General features: G+C 42.7%; 1 protein-coding gene across 1 annotated transcript in view; it reads right to left on the bottom strand.

The window, feature by feature from the left end:
• PPFIBP1 (PPFIA binding protein 1) overlaps positions 1-27049 on the bottom strand; it is a 106339-nt gene that overhangs the window by 78808 nt on the left and 482 nt on the right. The window contains 3 exon segments of the mRNA XM_081927905.1: positions 409-495; positions 5781-5986; positions 9219-9302. Coding sequence (XP_081784031.1) covers positions 409-495; positions 5781-5986; positions 9219-9302 — 377 coding nt within the window.

Raw genomic sequence — 27049 nt, 5'->3', positions numbered from 1 at the left:
TCTTGCCTGTGAGCAACCTGGCCACCAATTTCTGTACCAGCTGAAGTTTCTGAACCATCTTCAGAGGCAGCCCTATGTATAACATGTTGCCGTGATCTAACCTAGAGGATATCGAGGCATAAACAAGAGAAGGGAAGCTCTCCTTGGCAAACCAGGGTGCAGCTGAACCAACCAGCCAAAGCTGATGGCAGCTGAGAAATGTGGGATTTTTTCCTCAAGGAAAATTCCCTTTCTTCTTCCTTTCAAGAACATTTTCTCTGTGCCTTGATCCCTGCACATCTGATACAATTTTAAGGAGGGGAGGATATAAACTTGACTGTGAACCCACAGTCAAGAGTGATCAAATGGACATCAAATGCTCTATTCTTCATAGAAACAAAGAAGGAACAAACTTGGAAAAGAACTTACTTGAAGTACAAGAGATTCCTTGTCATTTTCCAAACGTGCAAGCCGCTCTTGATAAACATCTCCATTTGTGGATATATGTCCGTTGGTCTGGAAAACAAAATAAGGGACACACTGGTCTGCTGTTAAGACTGTTCCATCAGAATGACTCAAATTATAGAACTAAGTAAAATTCCAGATGAGTGCAACAAATGCTTCAGGATGCAGCACCAATGCTACACACACACACACACACACACACACACACACACAGACACACACACACACACACACACACACACACACTGCATTATCCTATGTGAAAAGGAACACCCAAAGGCTGATAATGCCATACCCACAAACATTTCAATGATCTAAAAAGCAACAGGGTGATTATGTCATGCCCCTAAATCAAAAACTAATAGGAAGCTAAATGCTGGATGACACATTTAAAAAAAAAACAACATAGGCCAATGCTATCACATGCTTCCCAACGAACTAGAAATAATTAGTGTGAGAATAGCCCTAGACAGTAGAGTTTTTGTATGTTACCTATTCAAATTTATTCTTCCATTGAGCTAAAGATAAGAATACACGATTCTCCCCCCAGTTTTATTTCCATCTATCCAGAGTGTGTGAATTGAGATTTGTAGTTGAGCAGGTTCCAGACTGGGTCTCCCTAGTCTGGTGAAGAAACATTGCCAAAATTCACAATTAGTTGGGTTGGTACCTGAATCTGTCCAGCTCGTAATGAGTTACTAGGAGATGGGAGTCTTGATTCATGGAAGACCGATAAAAGATACTGTACGGCAAAGGTTACATCCCCATCTTATGCACACCTGCCTGAGAAGTGTGTTATTAAGATAGTCTGCTCACACAAGAGCAGGATCCTACATACGATTCTGAAAATTAGAAATTTCAGCCTGAATCTTAAGAAATTTAACCATTTGTGGTTAAATAATACATTTTCCTTGTTGAACGGGAATGGAATTTTATTCACCGTGAAGCACATTTTTATATGTACAAGCAAGTGAGGTCATTTCCTAGTCTTTGAAACGCTGAAATATAATGAGCGAGACTGGGGAGGCCTGAAGCAATAAATACATAATTCAGCACCAGAAGGTTGGAGGGGATCTTGAAAATGAGAAGTGAGAAACTCGCCTCCTATGACCCAAATTCATTTCTTGCACATTCAGCATTTCCAAAAATGGCTGCAAGGCAAAGAAATGCAGCTGAGCAGCAAGACAAAATAAAATAATAATAATAATTATTTAAAAACTTCTGAAGCAAATCAAATTGATACAAACAAACAAAGGCTGCCCGAAGGCATGACAGGGGAATATATTGTTAAATCGATAATCATCATACTGTGTTTTTTGCTCTGCAGCTCAATGCTCTACATCTCATGTTGGAAACGTGTGAAGTTCAATCTAGGTATTTTATTGCTAAACCACACTTAAATTCACGCTAAATTGGATTAAAAGCACATTTAAGTCCAGGTTGAACCGCCCCTACAAGCCTGCTAAACTCCTCAAATTTTATTTCTCCCATTTTTACAATAAAGGAAACCTGTGAAAGAAAAAAAATAACCAGTGTGTGATCTCCCCTCTCCCATGGGCCCTTCCTTTTAATTGGTTTATCTGCATCAACCATGGTATATCAATGCACTCTACATAACTGCATGCATGTTTGCATCCTATAAGCTTCACATCCTATAAGTTTGAGGAGATTCTGAGCTGCGGTTGCACAGACACCTGTCTTCCAGCAGGTGGCATCTTAAGGCTAATGAAAAGCAAATCTATTAAGTATTTGCAAGATTCCACTTTGAAAAAGCACCCTTCATGTTTATTGCCACTCAGGATTTGTTCCACATTTGCAAGGAATCCATATTTCAGTGTAGCAGAACCCAGAACTCCCTCTCCACTGGCATTAGGCAGGCACCTTGGCTCTACTGTTTTTGGTGCCTGCAATAATTTTGGAACTGAACTAAAGCCGAGGCTGGGAAAGGAAGACGATTCTCAATAACAAGTTGTCCTTACCAAGGGGAAGAGGAGACTGACATGCTCTGCAAAGGACTTGGTTTGCCCTCAGAGGAGCATGAGCTGTAAAAATAGTTACAGGTCTCACAAATCGTGCAGCAAGCTGTCTTAGTCCGGGGGGGGGGGGCAGGATCTAAGCAGCAACAGCAGTGTATTATATTTGGGTGCTTCCAGACTCTTGTTAATTTCAAGTGGGATTCAATCACATGCTAGAAAATTCAGAGCTATAGGAGATGGGTCATGCGCAACAAACTCACTTTCCCCAAAGACTGCATTTTGCCATGAGGAAAGTGATGGGGAAATGGCGGTGGAAAGTTTTGGATAACGCTGCAAACCAGTCGGGATGAATGCTCAATAAAAGGTCATCTGGGGAAATGCCCTTTATTGGGGCCAAACAGAAGAGTCACAAAGTAGGGAGCAAGCTTTTTTGCAATCTCTGGAAGTTGTCTTCAGTCTGGATGTTAAATAACTTGAAAAGCAAAGGGAAGGAAGAGTAAAATACCTTACTTGGCCTGCCCAAATGCCCAGGTCTGTTGTTTGTGATAGTCTTAAAGTGGAATGGATGAGGGAGGAGTTTTGCAGATATAGTCAGATTAGACCATGCCTGCTGCAACAATCTCCAGTCCCAGCAAGGCAGACTGGGGAAGAAAAAATGGCGACTTCCCTTTCAAACTAGAATGTGGTGTATCTAACATTTATGGACGGTGCATTTTTTAAGTGCTTCAGAGAATTTCCACACTCTGTCATCAAGGGCTTGGGGAGGAATATCTCTATTCACTAGGTAACACACACTACTCACTTTTGGCTTTTATTGACTTTAAATGATGCAACGTAACTTCTAACCTAGCTTATTTCTCATAAATATTGGAACATCAAACCAGCCCTTCAACAAAACAAAACAAAAAACCCCCCACTGTTTTTATTGATCCTAGTTGCATCAGTTTATTGCTCAATCATTAAATAACCACCATTATGTTCAAACAGGCACCAAATAATTAACTACGTTTCATAATTGTGCTAAATGCCTAGAACTGCCTAATCATATATACCGTATTTTTCTGTGTATGACGCCCCCATGTATAAGACGCCCCCTATTTTGGGGGACTCCAAATTAAGAAAACACCCCTCAGCACTACCCATGTATAAGACGAGCCCCAATTTTAAACCCTTTTTTTTAAAAAAAAAAAAACCTCATCTTATACATGGAAAAATACGGTATTTTGTTGTTGTTGAATTACATTCACATTGTTTCTTTGCCCTCATTTAACATTAACTATGTCACTAGTAATGGGAATGGTCTCACTGTATCTTGCACACTGTTGCTCCATTATGAAACAAACAGGCTCCTCTTCTCAACAAATTTATTCTCCAGCTGCTCTTCTTCTTCAGTTAACTTAATATAAGCTATTTCCCAGATTCTTTTTAAACAAGCTACTACTATTGTAGGAGGTTCTAGCTTTTTTTCCATTTTTGGCAAATGGCCATTCAAGTATCTGTTGGCAGATTCATTGCCATTTCTAGATCTTGGGATACCAGTCTTTTAAGATAGCCAAATAATGCAATTAAAGGACCTTCTGGTAGTTAACATCCAATTTTGTTATTATTATTATTATTATTATATCTAATGACTTTTTTATTATTTCTGTCAAGACTGCATTCCAGTATTCTACCATTTTTGGACCTGTCCGAAGAATATGTTGTGCATGGATTGCCAATGTGTTGCTCGTAGGCACACTTGCACCCTGTGGCTTTCCATGGTACCCACAGGGTTCCATCGACCCCCCTGCCCTTCTTCCATACACTGAAAAAAGCCTTCTTTTTTTACACTGAAAAGGTGCCGTTTCCCCATCAAGTTTATCACATGAGTAACTTACGCTGTGAGTTATTCACCATATTTCACAAAGACCAACCTCTTCCAGAAGAAGATCCTCCCAACCCAAAATGTCAAGTTTCTTACAAATTAAAACCCACAAAGATTCAGTACAGCACTGCTATGTAAAAACACTGTCATGCTCAACGTGAGCTGGGATCTTAAAGTACAATATAAAATTTAGGGTAACAAGAACAGATTGAATCAATTGAACCAAGACTGGCGCATGAATTCTTAAAAATATCCAACAGTTTTACCAGGAGTCTGGGCTTTGCTAGGGTTGCCATATTCCAAAGAGCAATAAGAGGACACATTTGTAGGTGGGCCAGGAAAGAGGGGGGAGGAAGAAAAACAGTAGTAGTAGTTCCTGTGCAGGTGTACTGAAATATTTATATGACATATTGAAAATGAAAATGACATACCCTCTAGCATTTTGAGAGAGAAATTCAAGGCACCTCCCCATCCCGTATCTCCATTGCTCATCCCCTCCTGCCCTGCCCTCAGTGGCAAAGCTTCATGCTCTGGCACCGGGGGGGCGGGGGGCGGAGAGCAGGCAGGGTGGGGGTGGAGCACGTCCTGGGGGCAGAGCACCCAGCATGACCGGGGGGGCAGCTGCGATGGAACCCTGCCAGGATTGCGCTGCGGGACGCTCCCCACGCACTCCTCTTCCTCCGCCAGTGCCTCCCCCTCTCTTCCCTTCCATTTTACTTTGTTTAGCGAGCAGCCATTACACACATAAAAACAACAACAATCATACTGCTAATAATCGTGGTTTACATTTCTACTCCATTTCTACCCCCTTTATTACACAAATTTGTAATGCCTTGGCAAGAAATCTGGATGTTCTAATGGATATATGCCTCTCTACAAGAGACTCGGCCTCCTGCTCACGAGACGCTGTGTCTCCAGACGGAGGCGCTGCCAGGTCCAGCACGGCCCCCGAAAGGCCTGGCAGCCACTGGAACCACCACAAAGCCTGGAGCAGCCCTGGAAGGCTGCATGAGGCCTCACCACTGCAAGTCCTAGAGCAGCCCTGGTAATAATGGTACAGAAAATAAAAAGCCGGACGTTCTGCAAAATATTAAAAATCAGCTTGGATGGTGATTTTACCTTTGCAAAAGAGGACAAGTCTGGGAAAATCTAGACATTAGGCAACCCTAGCTTCACACCTTCAAATCAGAAAAATTGGGAAAAAGCATGCGGCATTGTTTATCAAAACAGGGATGAAGACAAAAATAAAGTGCATATAATGTATTCTGTATCATTGTGAAAGGAGCACAGAAAGGAAGCAACCTGACGAAACAGCCTAAGGGAATCAAGCAAAAATGCAGCGTGGCAACGTGGGGCTTTGATATGCATTTAGCAGCACTGCAGTATTTGACAATCATTAAGCAGTGCACATTAAGATCAAACACAGAAGCGGTGCACATACATACCCACATACATACATACATTGTATTTGCCAATAATCCATGCAAATGCCTTACCATTTGGCTCTGCAGCCATTCCATCAAAATCTCTGCTGTCGAATCTGGGACTTGACACCGCAATCCTTCTTTTTCATCCGCTTCCATCATCTCCAGTAAGCCACGCAAATCCTCCACCAGATGCAGCGCTCGCAGGCTCCCCATGAATGGAGAAGTCGGGGACTGGCAGTCAAATATGCCATTCGAATATTCCAGAGCCTTGGAACCTAGACAGCACAAATATTTAAACACTTGACTACAGCACATGTGCATGTGTGGGGCAGAGGAGAGGGAAACAGAGTCAAAATAATGAAATAGCTGCTACAAAAATGGAGGTTAAAAATCAACCCAAATTGGCAAGCATATTGCCTGATGAAAGGTGTGACCAATGTTGTAGTGACATGAAGAAAATATTCAGCTGTTTATTTATGTATTTCTGAACTTTGTATACTACATTTCTTCCAAGGTCTTAAGGAAGAATATAGGTTATCCCATTTTTTCCCTCTTCACCCTTTATGAGCAGGGTTGAGGGAATGTAACTCGCTCAAAAGTTACCTTGAGCACTCCAAGGCTTAGTCGGGATTCAAACCCAGGTTTTTCAGGTATCTCTGCTGCAATACATGAGTTCTGTGTCCTGTGTACTACCGTTGATTTATACAAGCTTGCAGTTTTGAATAATTGCACATTAAACCCTACAAACCAGATTATGTGGGTGACTAATTAACAGTATACAAATGAATTATGACAGTTAGTTTACTGCATAGTGGTGTAGACAGGTCTGCCTAAACCTGGTCACCTTGTAAAGTGTTATGAAAATTGCTCTTATGCTATATATCCAATCCAGGCTTCTGGTCTTGCTGCTTGCAGGGCAGCCTTTGCAACATATATGGTTTAATTAATGCCTCAATAGCAGCCATTAACTGAGCTTTAACACTACAGTCACACAGAAGACATCGGCTGTGACCTCAACAATTCTGAAGAACAGAATTTTTGAGGCATCATTGCGTGGATGCAAGGGAATCCTTTAACTATTAGTGCTAGAGGAGAGAAGACAATGGAAAGCTGTGAACTGTGCTTTAGGCAGCAAAGGCTACAGCTTTTGCAGGGAGCGAAGTTTGAGCGTCTGATGCCCAGGAAGCAAGAGAAGAGAGCAAGCCCAGGTGACGGCACATGGAACCATTTCTGCGTGAAGGCCGGCTTTAAATTGCCACAGGCCTCTTTGTAGCAAGCTGTTTGTGTGGACCACAGACCTCCAAAAGCACAGGCTTCTGCACTCATTTTTTGGTGCCAGTTGAAAACCCATCTCTTCCCTCCAGCCAGGATTAACACAGTAAAACAGGTTAAGCATTTCAAATTTGAAATGAATTTACTCTTTAATTGACTGGTTTTGCCTAGTTTTTCATTTGAATGTGCCCTAATCCAGAATTGCTAACAATGAAAGGGAAGATATAAATCTTACAAATAGAGTATTTATCTTTCTATCATATTTATATCCTGCCCTAAGTAACTCTCATGGGGCATCTATTCGGAAAGTGAGGCTGAAAGATATAATGAAGATCCCAGGTCACTGAGTGGGAATCTGGACCAAGGTCTCTTCTGTCCAAGTTCAGGCCATCTACTTCTCTAGCATATATGCATGCCAATAACTAAAAGGTAATTCAGCTAAAGGAGGTGTTGAACTTCTTTTGAAAGTTCACTGAGCTGTCTTTCAACGATCCTCTGCTCTGGCTCCTCACCATATTAACCCGTGTATAAAATGACTCCAATTTATCACTAAATTTTTATAAAGGAAAATGGTTGTCTTATACATGGCAAAATACGGTATTTAGAGGAAGAGCACAGGTTATTCTTTCTCATTTTGTGGATTTTATTTACTGCAACATCTCATGAGGTGCTATATTATGCAAGGTGCATCCACCTTGCTGGTTCAGGCCTGGGTCCAACGGGGTCCAGAAAAACAAGAGTCAGGGGCCTCTGGGAAGCTCGCATGATAGCAACATACCTTCCCTGTTCTCTCTCACATCTGCAGTTCAGGGGTAAAAATAGTAAATAATAATAATAATCTGCTCCTGAACACAGAAGCTCTGTTTTACTATCAAGGCTGATAGGATTAGACAAATTCACAGGAGCTAAGCCTCCCTCCCAAATAAATAAATACCATTATTTCCCCACGTATAAGACTATATTTTTTTCCTTTAAAAATAATCTAAAAAATTAGGATGCGTCTTATACTCTGGGCCATCTCCCCCATTTTCTAAAATCTGGGTCCCCAAAAATAGGGGGGGCGTCTTATACATGGGTGCGTCTTATAGATGGGAAAATACGGTAGTAAAGCCACATAAGTTTGAGTATTGATATAAGTTAATATTTTTCAAGTACTTCAATGACAAAATGTAGTCCTTTTTCTACACCATAGTGTTGATAATTTGGATATTTTATTCGTATTCCTTTGATTGCCTTATCAAGGTCAGTCTGGAGACAATAACCTTTAAGGAAACGCAAATGCAATTGTAAGTAGAAATATGCTATATTCACATCTGTTGGACACATGTATTTATGATGCAAATCCTTAGAAAATCTATATGACTGAAGTGAGATGGATGGGAGGAAATAATATGCTATTATCCATTTCAGAAAGTATTTTGCAAGGGAAATAACATCACTAATCTGGAAACTCGGCACCTTCATGTCTTCTGCACCCACTCAGAATACTTTTCTAGTTTAAACAGCTGTTTGCACAGCTTGGCTTGGCATGAAATCAAACCAAAATGCTAGTGTGCCTGGCCGGAAGATCCCTTCCCCTGGGGATATATTTCAGAACTGAGTAAGAGAGACAGTGCAGTTGAGACCTAGTTCTCACAAATAGCTGATGAGGTGATCCAACTGCTATTGGACTGTGCTACTTGAGATGGGGGGGAATGTGGACCATTGATGGGAACATGCCCCAAACCCTAGTACATAAAGGTAATGCAGGCCTACCCTTCTTATATGCTGATTTGTTATGAGTAGGTAATGTTTATCTCCATGAAAAAGCTGTTCAACAGTGCAATTCCCCCACCTGCCATCTCTGCCATAGTCCAGGCACAATTTTACCACTTCATCTCCTTTTCTGTGCTAACATAATCCAGGTTGCTCCTCGTGGCCCTTCTCCCTTTGATAACCTCCAACACGCACAACACTTTAACCTATATTTGGGGAAAACATTCCTCCCTCAAATGAACAGTAGGAGCCACATCACTTGACAGCTTTGAAAAGCAGATGGTGAGGGCGAAGCAGAGAGCTTCAAGCAAGTTAATGGTTTGGTTTGAATGAATTTGCAAAGAGAAAAGAGGTTTCGGTTTGATTTTTTGAAGAGAGAAATTCACCATGCTCAGCGGCTTCCTACTCCAGAACACATCCCCTCCAGGAGCAAAAGGGCAATCAAGCAGATTAAAAGAAAACATTGGGTTAATGTTCTACCTGCAATAATGCCATCCATCTGTTCCAAAGCGGCAGCCAGCATCTCACTTGCATCACTCATCATTTTCTGGATTCTGCAAATACCTGAAGTAATGAAGCGACAACGTTAAACATGTTTTTCAACCCTTCAGAAGCCACAGCTAAATTAAGCAATCTGCAAACGATCATAGAATCAGAGTTGGAAGGGACCCCAAGGGTCATCTAGTCCAACTCCTTACTTCACTTCAGCATTTGCAGAACAGGATTTTGTTCCCAACAATGTCCACAGGTGCACGTCACCCAGGCCTGCTTGAGGCAAGGCTGGGTTGCTTGGGAACCTTGCGTTTGTGTGGGGAGGGAGATTGCATTCCTGCAGAATGCCTAGTTCCAGCAGCATGCACAGTTATAGCCTGTCTGGTTTGGAGAACATCTGTTCCCTTCTAAAGCTGGCAGATGAAAAGTTAGCTCACAGGAGAACTGAGGTCTTAACAAACCCTCAAAAACCACATATTTTGCAGTTATGTCCTGCTAGCTACAATGGGATTTATAAAGAGAACAACAAGGTTTATAGCTTCAGCTCATAACCAGCTGCAAAAATTGCAAGAAAAATGTTGTAAAACTGAACCAGCACACACAAGTTGCGATTCAGGCAGCACACCAGGGGCATGTGGTGGGCCACCAAATGCTGCCTCCCTGGGACTGCAAAATCAGAGAAACTGTCAAATACTTGGTAAACCAAAGAAAATGGCTGGGTGTCTTCATGAGGACTGCTGGTCACCAGCTGCACAGGCTCTACACAACAGAGGCCCCCAATGCTCTCCCCAAGAGCTGTTCTCATTATGTTTTATGCAAGATACCACACATTTGCCAGCCACAAGCTTGGAGCTGACAGGTTGTAAAATGTAAGCAGTTTATTTCTGTTAGTGGCTTTTGCTAATCATGCAGAACCATTTTTCTTCTTTAAAAATACATAGGTTGGCACAAACTACCACAACATGATGTGATAAACACTTTTTTTTAAAAAAAGATGCTTTTATTGTTTTATTACTTGTTGTTAGCCATTCGAGGCTCCTTTGAGAAGAAGGGAAAGATATAAATTTAATAAATAAAACAAGAGAGTTTGGAGCCTGCTGTTTGCCGACCAATCAGGGTCTTGTTGCTGGCCTCCATATATGAGCTGAAACATACATTATTAGAAAGGCAAGTGGTACAGCTTTTTGCTTGTGGCCACTTCAAATGAGAATCAAACATTGAAATGTCCTCCTGCAAATCAAACAAAACTAGCATGTTATGGAAAGGGCTAGCGCAGGTTTGGCGGAGGGGGTTGGCGTCATTTTTTTCTTTGAAGGTTTACTTTAAATTGCACCCCCATAACATAAGAAATCAATCAAATCTCCCACCTAAGTGAAATACTAGCATCCAACAACAGATGAACAAGCAATTTCACGTAATGTATTTTGGCGCTTCAACATTCTTCTATTCTATATGCCCCCTGCACATCCTTATTTTCCACGTCCCCAAGAACACATCACAATCCAGCCTCTTCCATTCACACCCTCATCCTTCCCCGCTTTTCATCTGCCATGTGCCAGACTCCAGGCACCTACGTATTCTGAGTGGCGGAAAATCTGGTCCTGAATGGGCACCATGTTCAATAGACTACATCAGTGCTGGCACAGACAGAGACACAAAAGAAGATTTAAGCAGCAGCTCCACCGTTGCTTGCAAGGCCACTCAAACACACAGAAGCCTAACAGACCAGAGGCAGCAATCAGAAAGTGCCATGCTAAAGTTCAAATCTCTTGCAGCTTCATTCATAAAGCTTAAATGGAGGATTAACCCTCCCCCTTGTATTTGCAGCCGCTGAACGTTGCTTAATCCCTCAGTTTACATTCTCACTTTTTAGAATTTATTCTAACACCTTGTGAAGTGCAGCAAGAAGCAGACATCTCAGTTACCAAGGAGACGGGGCGGGATCAAGCTAGCATCTGTGCAAATGACAATGCCATTTCACAAACTGTGTTTGCTGGCACCTCTAAACAAAATTGATGGGGCATCGATTTAATAATTTAGGATTGATTTTGGGAGTTTAGCCGGCTGTAAATTCATATGGTAGACAGTCGAAATCGAAATTATTCAAAATTTACAGACTTTCAGCTGTTTGCAATGAGCAAATCAAACAAAAGCAATTGAAATTGCTCAACACAACACAAATTTCCCCAAATTCAGCTGAAAATACAACTTATACTGGCTTCTCCTGTCTCACTATTATTCAACCCCCTGAATAGAATCTGTAACAACAGCACAAATACAACAGGTTTTTTCTCAAACACACCTGATGTAACCAATCAAGGGCTTAATTAGTTGCACCAGGTGTGCTTCAGCTGCCACACACGAAATACCTGAACTGACTAGGGGTTTGCTGAGTGTCAAATTTGGCTGCATGGTAGAAATATAAGTAGGTCAAGAGAATGGTCCAAGAAGGTAAGAGAAGAGATTATCGCCCTTCACAAACAAGGCGAAGGATACAAAAAGATAGCAAAGGCACTGAATGTTCCTAGACACACTGTTGGAAGCATAGTTTGCAAGTTCAAAGCTACACTACCTGGACGGGGCAGAAAAAAGAAGCTATCTGAGGCAGCAACCAGATTTCTGAGAGGGCAGGCTGGGGGGAAACCCTCAAGTAACTGCAAAAGAACTGCAGCAAGACATGGTGGCAGTGGGCACTGAGGTTTCAGTGAACACAGTAAAGCACAGACTAAAACACATATGCTTTCCATGCCAGAACTCCAAGACGTACACCAGTAATGACCCCAAAGCACAAGAAAAGTCAACTCCAATATACTCAAAATCATATAAATAAGCCGCAGAGTTTTGGGATTCTGTTCTGTGGCGCAACGAAACAAAATCGGAACTTTTCGGCTCCTTGGATCAGTGCTATGTCTGCAGGAAGAAGAATGCTGCGTGCTCTGAAGAGAACACTCTGCCTACAGTGAAGCATGGTGGTGGCTTGGTGATGCTCTGGGCCTGCTTTGCATCCTCCAGCACTGGAAACTTGCAGCCTGTGGAAGGCAGGCTGGATTCATTGAAGTATCATGAAATCCTAGCTGAAGCTTCGGTGTCACTGGACGACGATCCCAAGCATACCTCAAATTCCACCAAGGTTTGGTTGCAGAAATAGTCCTGGAAGGTTCTACAGTGGCCATCACAGTCACCTGACTTGAACCCCACAGAAAATCTCTGGTGTGAGGAGGAATGGGCTCAGATTCCTCAGGAATGCTGCTGGAAGCTGCTATCTGGCTATGGATCTCGTTTACAGCACGCCATAGCAGCCCAAGGCTGCTCTACTAAATACTAAAGATGCTTGCCATGGAGAGGATGAATAATAGTGAGACTGGACAAGCCAGTATAAGTTGCAGTTTCAGCTGAATTTGGGGAAACCACCTGAAGCACCTGTTGTGTTGAGCTAGTTCATTATTATTATTCTAATTCTTTTCAAAATTTCAAAAAAAACAACCCTTTTTTAAAAACACACACACATACAGTGGTACCTCGGATTAAGTACTTAATTCGTTCCAGAGGTCCATTCTTAACCTGAAACTGTTCTTAACCTGAAGCACCACTTTAGCTAATGGGGCCTCCTGCTACTGCCACACCGCAATTTCTGTTCTCATCCTGAAGCAAAGTTCTTAACCTGAGGTACTATTTCTGAGTCTGTAACCGAGGTACCACTGTATACATATACACACAGACATATACACTTATTTTAAGAAAACCATATTCATATCAATACCTTTATGAGGTTCCCTGAACCCCAGGACTTCCTCCCACCCTCCCCTGGCTTCCAGAATTCTTCCCCTTTTAACTGCCTCTAATTACTTGATCTAACTTTGTTATACTATTATTATCCTTTGTTAATTTAAATTACAAGCGTTATGTGAATCCTGCTAATGTTTTTAAACTCTCATAGTGTTCTTTAATGTATTCAATAAAGTTATACCATTTTTTTCAGTTCCTTGTAAATCCTTTCCCAGAAGGGCTCAGCTATTTTACATGTCCACCACATATGGTGGAATGTATCCTCCTTAACTTTACACTTCCAACATATGTTGGTTCTGTTCTTATACATTTTTGCAAGTCTTGTAGGAGTCAGATACCATCTATACATCATTTTCATAATATTTTCTTTTAATGGACAGCAAGCAGTAAATTTTTGATCTTTATTCCATAACTTTTCCCATGAGGTAATTTGTATGTTATGTCCCACATCTTTTGCCCAATGAATCATTACAGATCTTACTTCCTCATCTTTTGTTTCCCACTCCAGCACCAATTTATAAATTTTTGACAGAATTTTTTCATTATTTTCCAGCAGTTCTCTCTGCAATCTTGAAAGTTCTTTACCAAAACCAGCTCCTTTATCCAGCCTAAAAATATCATTTAATTGATATTATTTTGAGCTATTTAAATTGCTTTTGTTTGATTTTCTCACTGCAAACAGCTGAAAGTCTGTAAATTTTGATTATAAACCTGATTTGCAATGGGGCTTGAATAATTTTGGTTGCAACTGTCATCCTTCGTAACACTTAGTGAATGGAATACTGGGCCAGCAAGATATACATGTGTCTGAAGATTAGTTGTCTGGGGTCTGAAATACTGGGGGTTGGAGAGAGAAAGAAGTGTCTTCTCCACTCCCTGTGAAATGTTCCATGTACAGAATTTTGGTAGCTTCATTTTTTTATGAAGCAGGAGAGGGATACAGATACAATTCTATACTCTGCTGTACAGGGCACTGGAAAACTTATATAGCTGAGATACCGTAAATTACTAAGGATTATGCCTGGTACATAGTAGCCTTGGTGACAGAACATTTACTGTAAATGCAGATACAGCATAAAGCTAAAGCAGCAGGTTCAGGCTGGGAGAAATATCTGGCACGTCCTCGCTTCCACTTCCTTAATGAAAGTCAACGCCATAAAACTAACGGAAGCTAGCCATCAAAGTGTTATGTGTCATCTACAGCCCAAGTAGCCTGAGCCTATAGATCCACTCCAGTTGCATCAGCAAAAACAGTGTCCTCTCCCTGTCAACGTGCTTTACATTTATCCTCACCATAACTCTGCAAGAAAGGTCATCTTTTTTTCTGCTTTACAGACAGGCAACAGGAGGTAGCAATTTTAATAATATATTTTTTTAATTATATCCCGCCCATCTGGCTGGGTTTCCCCAGCCACTCTGGGTGGCTTGCAGCATATATAAAAACACAGCAAAACATCAAACATTAAAAAACAAAATATCCTATACAAGAAACAAACAAACCAATAAATCAATAGAAACAAACAACAACAATAATAAAAACAATAAACAGTTAGCAGTTATTTTAATTTGGGTATAACTGTAAACCCCAACTAAACATTTAACCAGTGTTTCCCAACCTTGTGCCTCCAGCTGTTTTTGGACTACAATTCCCATCATCCCTTGCCACTGGTCTTGCTAGTCAGGGATGATGGGAGTTGTAGTTCAAAAACAGCTGGAGGCACAAGGTTGGGAAACACTGCATTTAACCAATACCAACCTGACAAAAACAAAACAGAGCAACCAAAATTAGAACTGTTTAAAACATTTTAGCCCGTTGCCCGAAGTCAAGAGTGGTTCCAGCAATGTCCCTCCAGCCTCCCAGGGCCTTTTAGCTGTTCAGGGTGAGTCTGCCCCCTGCCTCTAAGCCAGACGGAAAGGGGCCTTGCAGCACAGAGCGGTCTTCCTTCCCAGGCAGATAGATAGATACATACTGCAGCTTATTCCCAGGGCTGCTTCTCACTCTTATGGACTGGAAACTGGCATGTCTTCTGCTACCAATACAGTGGTACCTCGGGTTACAGACGCTTCAGGTTACAGACTCTGCTAACCCAGAAATAGTACCTTGGGTTAAGAACTTTGCTTCGGGATGAGAACAGAAATCGCACGGCAGCAGCAGGAGGCCCCATTAGCTAAAGTGGTGCTTCAGGTTAAGAACAGTTTCAGGTTGAGAACGGACCTCCAGAACGAATTAAGTTTTTAACCCAAGGTACCACTGTACTGGAATAAATCAGTAGCAGCCCTGAGGCTGAGAGTGGCTATGGTTGTCATATTTCTGTACTCTGGAACCTCAAAAATGACAGTGTGCTTGTGCAGGTGAGCTTCTATAAACACTATGAGTAGGCAACATCCACTGTATCTCCAGACACAAATAGCACAGGAGACTTAATGGACAATAAATCTTCACCCCAAAGTTTAGAGTGAAGCTTTGGCCAACGCAGCGGATAAAACCTTGAATGAAGCTGTCATTATCTTGGTCTGCTTGATGTGTCACGGAGGCAGAGGCACACAAGGCACTTGAACAGCCTCCAATAAAAATGCCAGAAAGTGTGTAGTTGCCTGATGATCTTAAATATTCCACAACACCTTTATATGCTTTAGATCAGGGGTAGGCAACCTAAGGCCCTGGGGCCGGATGCGGCCCAATCACCTTCTCAATCCAGCCTGTGAACAGTCTGGGAATCAGCGTGTTTTTACATGAGTAGAATGTGCCCTTTATTTAAAATGCCTCTCTGGGTTATTTGTGGGGCTTGCCTGGTGTTTTTACATGAGTAGAATGTGTGCTTTTATTTAAAATGCATCTCTGGATTATTTGTGGGGCATAGGAATTCATTCATTATTTTTTTCCAAAATATAGTCTGGCCTACCACATGGTCTGAGGGACAGTGGATCGGCCCACGGCTGAAAAAGGTTGCTGACCCCTGCTTTAGTTCTATAGATGATAGTGAGGCTTTTGCAGGTAAATCGCAGACACAGAAATCTATGAGAGGCCAGGTAGTTTGCCAAAGATACAAGGTGAGAGAAATTCATATCACCAGATGCTCCGTGAGTGAGAATCACAGCATACGGCAGCTTCTTCTCGGGGATGGAGAAAACGGAGTCTGGATATTTGCTTCCAAATGGTATTTTCAACATGGGTGTCTTAAGAGTCACCCATTTTCCTGTTACGATCTGGCAAGTTCATGTCTCAGAACTCTTAGCTACAAATCAATTTAGCGTAAGCTGCCCAATACAGTCCAAAAATTTTACTCGGATCTGCCATGTTTTGGTTCAGTGCTGTATACCAGAGATGACTGACATGTGTGTCTTGTTCCCATCCCCACGTGGTTGGACTATAACGTCTTCCATCCCTGAGCGTGGGCCATGCTGGGCTAAGACTAGCAGGAGTGGTCATCCAACAACTTCTGGACAGAGACAGCTTAGCCACGCCTGCTCTACAAAGTACTGTACATGGACCTGTTTGGAGAGCCCTGCTGGTAGGCTCATCTCTAGAGAGAAACGGAAATATGGGCCTTGGAACATAGCCTTCTCTCACTTGCTCTCTCCCCCACTCTCCTCCCAGCAGCAATTGGGAAAGAACCCACATCAGATAAGCCCCCTCCAGGCATTTCCAAGTGAAAAGTGTTCCTTGTGTAGAAGGTGGTACTGGGAATTTAGTATCAAATTCTGCATGATTCACTTCTGATACAAAAAGCAAGAGAACTTGGCCATTTGGAAGCAAAATGATGGTCTAAACTGAAGTCATTTGCTTTTGTGAATACACAGGTAAAATCTTAACATTATGGGTTATTGTTATTTTATTTCAGGCAGCTAGGCAGCTACATGTGCAGAGAGTATGCAGTCACAAGCTTTAAAAACTAGTTCATCGAAAGATGCCCCATCAATCTCTCTAAAGGAAAGCAGGCTTGAGCATGAACAGTAACCTCTGATTGACAGAGGAGAAAGTTCCTGACATACGCCTCTTTCAGTAACCTACTTTCTGAAGTTAGGGAAGCTAAATCTTGAAAAGCAAACAGTAATCTACATGAATGAACTGCACAGGCTAAAAAAAGAGCAGCCAGATCAAAGAGTTGTAAAATTCCACAAGCAGCAGCTTCTTGGGGCATGAAGGCCACATTTGCAATCTCCCTGAAACTGGCATAATAGACCCCTTCGCTCTCTGATCCCATGTGAACAATAAAGAGCCATCATTTCAGGGACCAAAAATAGACAGATGTTAGATACAGACTCATTCATTCAATACAGCTGTTAACAGTTTGATTTCAAAATTTGTCTATCCCTACAACAGGAACCACCACTAATACCTTTCCTTCTTTATTCAATTTGAGTTCAACACAGACCACAGGACTCACATCCAATAAGAAATTCAACTGATAAAAATAAAAAATTATTATTTATACCCCGTCCATCTGACTGGGTTGCCCAAGCCACTCTGGGCAGCTTTCATCATATATAAAAACACAGTAAAACATTAAACCTTAAAAAGCTTCCCTATACAGGACTGCCTTCAGGTGTTTCTAAATGTTATATAATTACTCATCTCTTTAACATCTGATGGGATGGCATTCCACAGGGCGGGCGCCACTACCAAGAAGGCCCTCTTGAGACTTCCTGCATGGTGAGCAGGAGTCAGATATAGTATGTTCGGGTCCAGTGCCAAAACCAATACTACTCACATTCTGTAACCAATAAAAGTTGTGGTCTTTTCCTAAAATACTGGTGTCCATGTGTTTTATTCATCAAAGGAGGGGGGCGGGGCCTTGACACGCAATTACTCAGCTCCTTAACATCTGATGGGAGTGCATTCCACAGGACGGGTGCCACTACCAAGAAGGCCCTCTGCCTGGTTCCCTGTAGCTTCACGTCTCGCAGTGTGGAACCTGCCAGAAGTTCCTCGGTACTGGATCTCAGTGTCCAGGCTAACAATGGGGGTGGAGGCGCTTCTTCAGGTATACAGGACCAAGGCCATTTAGGGCTTTAAAGATCAGCACCAACACTTTAAATTGTGCCCGGAAACATACTGGGAGCCAATGTAGGTCTTTCAAGACCGCTGTTATGTGGCCTCGGTGGCCACTCCCAGTCACCAAACTAGCTGTCACATTCTGGATTAATTGCAGTTTCCGAGTCACCATCAAAGGTAGCCCCACATAGAGTGCATGCAGTAGTCCAGGCAGGAGATAACCAGAGCTTGCACCACTCTGGCGAGACAGTCTGCGGGCAGGGAGGGTCTCAGCCTGTGTACCAGGTGGAGCTGGTAGACAGCTGCCCTGGACACAGAATTGACCTGCACCTCCATGGACAGCTGTGAGTCCAAAATGACTCCTAGGCTGGGTACCTGGTCCTTCAGGGGCACAGTTACCCTATTCAGGACCACGGAGTCCGTCCCCCCCCACACCTGCCTGTTCCCTGTCCTCCAGCAACAATACTTCTGTCTTGTCGGATTCAACTTCAATCCGTTAGCCACCACCCATCCTCCAACCGCCTCCAGACACTCACACAGGACCTTCACTGTCTTCGCTGGATCCGGTTTAAAAGAGTATCATCCGCATACTGGTGAACACCCAGCCCAAACCCCCTGATGATCTCTCCCAGTGGCTTCATATAGATGTTAAAAAGCATGGGAGAGAGGTTGGAGCCCTGAGGCACCCCACAACTGAGCACACTCATCCTCCAACACCACTTTCTGGACATGGTCCAGGAGAAAGGAGCAGAACCACTGTATAACAATGCCCCCAGATCCCAACCGCCCATGACGGTCCAGAAGGATACCATGATTATGGTTTGGTTCGTAATCCTTCCTCCTAGTGAGGTGTATAAGCAGCCATCTACTGTCATCTATTTCAGTTTTTCTGTAAACTTTATTCAGAATTTAAAGAATCTTTATGCTGCTCTTCAATTAAAATATTTTCAGGCCATTTCAGATGAGCAGCCCCAAAAAACTTTACCTCTCATTGGCACAAGAACTATTAATGCTGGGAAAAGCCTTCTTCTTTTATTTTGGCATGGTTCGTGTTCCAGATATGTCCAAATTGTGATTCATGCTGAGATGCAAGGGGCATCCTCCTCAGAGTGAGGATAAATATGTTGTTATTGGGGGCTACTGGGTGATTCAGCCAAAAGCACAATTCAGAAACTGAGTCTAACTGGGAAAAGGCACAGCCAGAGCAGTATATCAAGCAGAGGCACAACAGCCAGACACGGGAGCCTTTCATCATTTAATTCATTTGTTTTTCACTAGCATATATCCTGGAGGTGCACAGTTTGGAAATGACAGACCTTTTTAAATCTGGAATGAGCAGCACAGAATAAGAAAAGAATTAGAGTATGCTTTAGTACCAGCTTGCATCCAGGAGTCCCATGCTCTGCACAGCAAACAGGGAAAGAATGCAACCCCCTCAATGCAGATTAGAGTAGGGGCTGGAACAGCCAGGTACAGAGTCCTGGGGAAAACATCTCTCCCACATTAGTCAGTGCTTTGACACAACACAATAAGAAACAACAGACTGCCACTGGGGGGGGGGGTTCACATGCAACTCAAATGCACTCTATGGTACAAGATGCTATAAAACAGTTTCAAAAGGGGGAAAACATATTTGCAAGAACTGAGAACAGATGCTTTTAAACAAGTGGAAACCTGTTCAGCAAAAATGATGTAATGATAGTATCCCTCAAATCCATTTAATATGCGCACACTGTGAACAGACATGTTCTTGTACTAATAGAGCAAATAAAGTGAGCAAATTGTGGGGAGTCAGATTTTTAGTAGGCTTATGCTATTTTCATCAGCAGTAGAGAAGGTTTAAAGGGGAAGAGACATAGGAACAAGTACACACATAAACAGGAAAAGAAATCCTTCAGCACAAAAAATGTCCCAACATGAGTAAAGAGCATCAATATGTTCATATGCCACAGTTCATATGCATTTTTCAAATTGCTTTGAAGGACCATTTCAAACAGACATTCACTCTTACTTTCCCAAAACAACACAGACAAATAATCCATGCCAATTCCTGCACTCACCACTGAACACCTTGTTTGGCTTAACAATTCATCAAGGCTAGACAGCAAAAGCCAATTTCAAGCCAAAGTAAATTTCCATTATCAGTCAAGAACTACTTTATCAGCTATTGACATTCCAGTTGTGTTGCGTACCTACACATGTGGCCATTTCTTAGAGAAGCTTCATTTCTACATGATAAATCAAAACCCTTCTTGGCTAAATGAGCCGTATGGATGTACTCTGAAACAAATATTTATGAAAGAAAAAACAAAAATTCCTGCAACAAACAGCATTGCTTTACACACATAGGATGGAAATATTTCTATGCACAAAGATTACAGCAGTCTGCTAAGAGCCGTGCCTCAAATATGGACTTTAGAACGCAATCAGAAAGGTTTAAACAAATTGTATAGTTGGTCGCTGTGCTGTAGAGGGAAGTGTGGGGCAGAAGAGCCCATCCAGGAGAAGGAAAACTCTGCTTCTAGACATCAATCTGGAGTGCAATCCCAAAGCTTGTTGGATGGAACCTTGTATGCCTCCTTCCAGCCAACTCCTGCAGCCAAGCGGGCGCCAAAAGTCTGCTTTCCTTTGGACCACATCAGCAAGACTGAGAGGGGACTCTTGTCATCCGGGCAGCCCAGGACCTCCAGACACACGCCCAGAATTGTGCCCCAGGAACTGCTGCTAACACAGCGATTAGACTTCACCCCCAGAGGCACACTCCACTGTCTCTCAATACAGATGGATGCCAACAATAGTCTACCCTGTTTCACCACATCTGTGCCATCCACCGAATCACCACTCGTTCTTCTTTGCCACACAGCCCCTGCATTCTAGTTAAAGGTGGAAAGAAGGGAGAATTGTGCCACATAGGAGATAATTCTGGACAAGGCTCCCCCAATACACTTGCTGCCAAAAATTAAGTTTCACCCCTTAAAATGAGACACCCTATTGTAACCAAGGAGTCCTGAACCATTTGAGTCTCCTGCTCCCAGGAATTAATTCAGTTTATGAGAACTGGGCCTAAAAAGAAGAGCAACTAATCAAAATGATATTCCAGCTTTCAAATGTCAAAGAAGATACTGTAAGCAGTTTGTGCCCTTTTTTCAATCCTGCAGCAAAACCAAACCACAGATGCCAAGCAATTCAACCAACCTTTTAATGAGAGAGTGAACATTTTATATTATAGAAAGCCCATGCGCATGAAAATATAGCAAGACATTCTTAACATTCTTAGGTGAATTCTAATACCTGTGTAGCTATTTTGCATATCTCTTGCAGGACTGCTGTCCAGAACGGTTGGATTTTAGGGCATTCCCACCACATGTGGAGATATGTGAGCGTGGAGGCGCAGCCTCTCCAATATCTTGGTGAGGTTTCTGGGCGTAGCAGAGCCAGCTTCCGTGATGTTAAGTACCACCTGTAGGTGAGATGCAGCCCTCTTTCTAGTCAGATGGACTGTGCTGGATCCTACATACTGATCTCTCTGTGATCCGTATTTGGTGAAGGAGGAAAGGGAGGGAAAGTATAACCTTTTATCACTTCTTGGCCACGGTGTCAGCAAGCTGACTTTCAGAAGTTAAAATTACCCTCAGTTAAAACTATAAATTGTGTCTGCTGTAATTAGAAATTGAATACTTAAGTTTGGTTGAGAATGTTATTTTATTTAACTTTTAAGTTTACTGTTTCTCCTTTCCCAAAGAAAAATGAGTACCATCTGAAAGATAGCATATCTCAAACGGATTTAAGATAACTCTATGAAGACTCTCCAACAGCTACAAAAAACCCCTGGTGTTTACTCATTTACATTCTTTTGAACTTAATCTGGTCACCTCCACACAAACCTCACCATTTGGATAAATATACTTTAGATATTTCATTGCTTAATTATGCAGCAAAACATTCCTACTGCTTATATTATTTATGCATTGAAAATCAATATACCCATTTTTCTGAGACATTCCACTTGGATCAGCAGATCTAGAGGGAGGGGAAAACAATCAAACCATTCATTTATGGATCTCCAGCTGCTAATGTAAGCAAGGAAATGCCGCACATTCCCCTAGCATGGTATTGACACAGTCATGAGGCTATGAAACAAACGAGCAGATCATGCGAGCATCTTTCAGAGAGCTCTTCCAAAAGGAAAAGAATCAATTGCCTCTCCAACGTATTAGCAAAACACTAACATCTTTTACTATACACTTTGACAAAACTTAAGACAAAGGCTACCATAGAACCATAGAAAGTAACTGGGGATGCAGGTGGCACTGTGGTCTAAACCACTGAGCCTTGGGCTTGCTGATCGGAAGGTCAGCTGTTCAAATCTGTGCAATGGGGTGAGCTCCCATTGCTCTGTCCCAGCTTTTGCCAACCTAGCAATTCAAAAGCACACCAGTGCAAGTAGATAAATAGGTACCGCTCCGGTGGGAAGGTAAACGGCATTTCTGTGCACTCTGGCACTTGTCACGGTGTCCTGTTGTGCCAGAAGCGGTTTAGTCATGCTGGCCACATGACCCAGAAAGCAGTCTGTGGACAAATGCCAGCTCCCTCGGCCTGAAAGCAAGATGAGTGCCACACTCCACAGTCGCCTTTGGCTGGACTTCACTGTCCAGGGGTTCTTTACCTTTTCTTTTTTTAACCTTTACTTGAGATGGAATGTACCTGTGACCAGATTTATATCATCATCATATTTTCAAGTCTTTCTGGGCTTGTGCTTCACAGCCATACACCCCGAAGAAAAAAGTACCAGCAGACTTGGGGTTAACCATGAATGGTGATAAATGTAGAAAGAACCATCTCATTTTAAAAAGGAGAGCTGTCCACACACATAAAGAAATTAACCTCTGGTTGATAGCTCAGTTGGTAGCGCATGAGAGTCTTAATCTCACAGTCATGGGCTTGAGCCCCACACTGGGCAAAGGATTCCTCCATTGGGGGGTTGGACTAGATGACCCTCGTGTTCCCTTCCAATTCTATGATTCTACTTCATTAACTGTACATTCTATGAAGTATAGCTGGATCAGCACAGTCCAACATGCCTTTTTTCGCAGCCCTCAGCAACATGTGATGTCACCGTCGTCCTTGCAGCCCCCACACTGCCTTTCGGTCCTCCAGCCTCCTTCCCAAAACCTAGTTAGCGCTTTCCCAGATTTGGGGAGGAGGCAAGGGGGCTCCAGGATCCTGCCAGAGCTGCATACCCCCTTCCCAAAGCCTGATGCCTTGCTCTGCTACCTTTGAAAAGGTGGCACAAGGGCTGGGGCCGGTGTCAAATTCTGGCCCCACTCCCACCCCAATTATTATTATAATTATTATTATCATCATCATCATCATTATTACCCCGCCCATCTGGCTGAGTTTCCCCAGCCATGCGACAAGGCAGTGTGTGCCCCCCCCCTTGGTATGAAATGTTGGGTGGCCCTGGGCTAGAGCTAGGCACACGTGTGTTGAACCCCTGCAAAAACAAAGAAACAAACAAACACAAAGAGAACCCAAACTCACATACAGTCCAATGATGACTGAGCATGTAAGAGTAGGCACAAAATGGTGAGTGCCAGTGGACAGGAAAACACTGTGTTTGTGGATGAGACAGAATGGGTTGAGCCCTGAAGGGAAGCACTTTTCTTGCAGGGTCCCAGTTGCATATACTAACAATGAGCACAATTATCTGAATGACAGTCCTTACAGGACCATTCACACAAAAGAGGGAGCTATTAGGAGAAGAGGAGGTTTGCAGCAGTATTTTGGGGGAGGGGGGAACCCAGGGGAGATTTTCCCCCTCCCCTAAAAAAAAGCACTGCAATGTGAACTGATCGTGCTCAGTGAGCACAGAATGCTGCCTCTCTGCTGGAGGAAAGCAGGGCAAGGCAGGAAGAAAATAATCTCGGAAGCTGACAAGTTTTCGGCCACCATTAAACCCCGCCATTCCACTGTACAGAATTTTAGAACAACAACTAGAAAACACAAAAGCAAACAGCTGTGGCTTGAAAGAAAACTGAAAAGTCTGCTTGGTGTTTGTCAACCTTCCCCGTCCTGTTGCCCAGAAGTAACACAGGGAGCAAGGCAAAGTCTTCCCAAATATACCTGCCAGGGCCTGTAACACTGGAAGCACAGGGCATTTGCCACTTTTCACTCATCTTGACAGAAAAATTACACACAGCAGCTTGCGGCATTTTCACTAGACAAGGAGAAATTCTGTTTTGTTTAAATATATACTGTTTGTTTGGCACCTCAACGACCTAGGTGCTTTTCCAAAATACAACAAGAAACCAATTTGTGCCCAAAGCTGCCTACGGCCAACTTCAAAACATGGTGTTGGAGCAGTTTTTCTTGCTCCTCAGTTTTTGTAACAGGCAGATCTTCTTGTTTTGCCAGCTCTACCCGCAATCAATCTTCTTGTCCTCTGGCACCAGAGGGAAGATTTACACCCAATCTGCTGGGCTTCCCAGAGATCTGTGCCAGCAGAATGCTGCTGCAAATTTCCGTCAAGTGGAGCAAGCCCACTGTTGCAAGAGATACAGACACCAAGGATCACGCCCCAAAGCCGTAATGCTGACAGGGATTTCCGACTGTCACCTTCATCTGAAATATACACAGTTTCTCCTCTCACACACATTTATATCTCTTCATTCTGTCTCTCCAAGGAGCTGAAGGTGCCAGATGTGAAAGTTACCCCATTTTGCCCTCACAGCATTCTATGAGTTTTCTTCAGGTAAAGCAGAGGTCGGCACCTGTGGCCCTCTAGGTGTTGTTGGACTCCAATCCCCATTACCCAGTACGACCAATGGGATAATGGGAGTTGTAGTTCCCCGCTAGGGATTGTGATTTGTCCAACACCACCCAGTATGCTTCACAGGTAAACAGAGATTTCAACCCAAGTCTACCTAGCTGAGAATCATCACCACTCTGTTGATAATACCTGCTTCACATCGATGCAACAGAAACTAAAATCTCCAGTTTAAGTCTGAATGTCAAAACTATGCTCTACAGGGAAGGGTGATACAACCCTTTCTATAAATTAGCAGCGGCTGCAGAATTTCTGATCGCAATTTATTCTAGCAGCTGATGCTTCTACATCTCTTATTAGATGCTCATTAGAATCATAGAATTGCAAAGTTGGAAAGGACCCTGCAGGTATCCCATAAGGGAATAAACCTGCAACTTTGGAGTTTTCAGCACCACACTCTAACCAACCGAGGTATTTAAGACACAGAGACTGCTTAATTTTCAGAAACTATATACATTTGATTCTACACTGTGCAGGCAGTTACTCAAGTAAGAATTTGTACCCTGGTGCAAACAATGGCATTTGGGTCAATATTTATTTCATCAACTATGCTGAATACTAAGAACTATGTTTTTCAAAGTAATAAGGTTAAGTATGTGGCGGGAGAAACAGTTAAGATACCAGAAGAACCTCAACAATGTAAAAAAGGAAAAGGAAAAGGAATATGTTCAACTGTCCACGACAGGCGTGAAACAAGATGTGATTTGTTTTATCTGACCAAAACAAGGAAGTAGCTTTATTTGCAAATGCAACTGAAATTCCTTATCAAACTGAGATATGGGTTCACTTCTTTTGAATAGAAACAGCTTTGTTTCTCTTCAGCAGAAGAAACCCTCAACTGGACTACACCAGTATGCTCTCCAGTACCTCCTTTGCTGCCTGTGAAAAGTCTCAATAAATATTCCCTTTATAAAAAATCCAGTTTCCTCTTCCTGCTCAGTTCCTATCTGAACTGGCTCACCCTCTCCTACATTGTAAACATGCCCACATTTCACTGGATATCAGGAGCGGCTATCCTGATAGCCTCCTCCATTTTATTCTGAGCACAGGAAAAGTGCTCTCTGGGAGCAAGCAAAGTGGCAACTGGTATAGGTGACTTTTTCACATGAGTAGAGGCACCTGGTTGGGCGGGAAGGAGGAAAGAGATGCCTAAGCTATTTATGGATCTCCCTCTTTCTCTGCTCTTTTAGGTGTGGCAGCTCCTTTGTATTATGTCACACCTATCCTAAGAGCCATGCTGGATCAGGCCAAGGCCTGTTTCCACAGCATCCGCTGAAAACATCATCCTCTTCTCAGTGGCCAACCAGATACCCCTGGGAAGCCCACAATCAGAACCCACTTGTAACTGGTATTCAGGGCATGGTGCCTCCAGCAGCACCCATGGCTAGGAGCCACTGATAACCCAACCCTCTATGAATCTGAAAATTCTGTTTTCAAGCCGCTCAAGCTGGTGATCATCATTACATCATGTGCAAGGAAATTGTACAGGTTAACTATGTGTGAGCATGGAATACGGTGTAAAGTTGTGGTCGTTGCACCTCAAAAAAGGATACTGTAGAGAGAAAATTCAGAAATGGAAAACCTAAGCGACTGAGGGGCTGGAATGACATCCTTATGAGGAAAGATTACTACAGCTTGGGCTTTCTGGTTTAGGGGAAAGGTTAAGGGGGATATGATAGTGGTGTATAAGATTGTGCAGGGGTGGCATATACCGTTTTGCCTCTTGAGGTAAAATAGGACACCCCCCACTGCCCCCCAATGAAGGTGACAGTTGGAAGCTTCAGAGAAGACAAAAGCAACTTTGAGGTGCAACGACCAGAACTTTACACCGTATTCCAAGTCTGGTGTCACCATAGTTTTGCATAATGAAATTATGATATTGCCAAGTTTATTTTCAATCCTTGCCCTGGAATGGAATTCACATTTTTCATGCTGTCACACACTGGATCACAACATTCACATGTCTTTTAGTTAAAATAATTTTATGAGGATTGCCTCTCTTTTGAGACAAAAAGGCATGTGACCGTAACAGAACGCCTCCCAAGTTACTGGAATAACACCATCATAATCATTGGGCTCACTGCCAGGTGAACTCATAACAAAATACTCATCTACACAGTACATAAGAACTTAGGAGCTTGAGAATTGCCTTGATGGATCAGTTTAGAAGTCTTGCAAGACACTCCTGGGAAGATCATACAAAAGTCAGGA

The sequence above is a fragment of the Podarcis melisellensis genome (genome assembly GCF_964234715.1).
Source record: "Podarcis melisellensis genome assembly, chromosome: 10".
Lineage (NCBI taxonomy): Eukaryota > Metazoa > Chordata > Lepidosauria > Squamata > Lacertidae > Podarcis > Podarcis melisellensis.
Note: the sequence above shows the minus strand (reverse complement) of the source record. Positions and strands in the feature narration are given on the sequence as shown.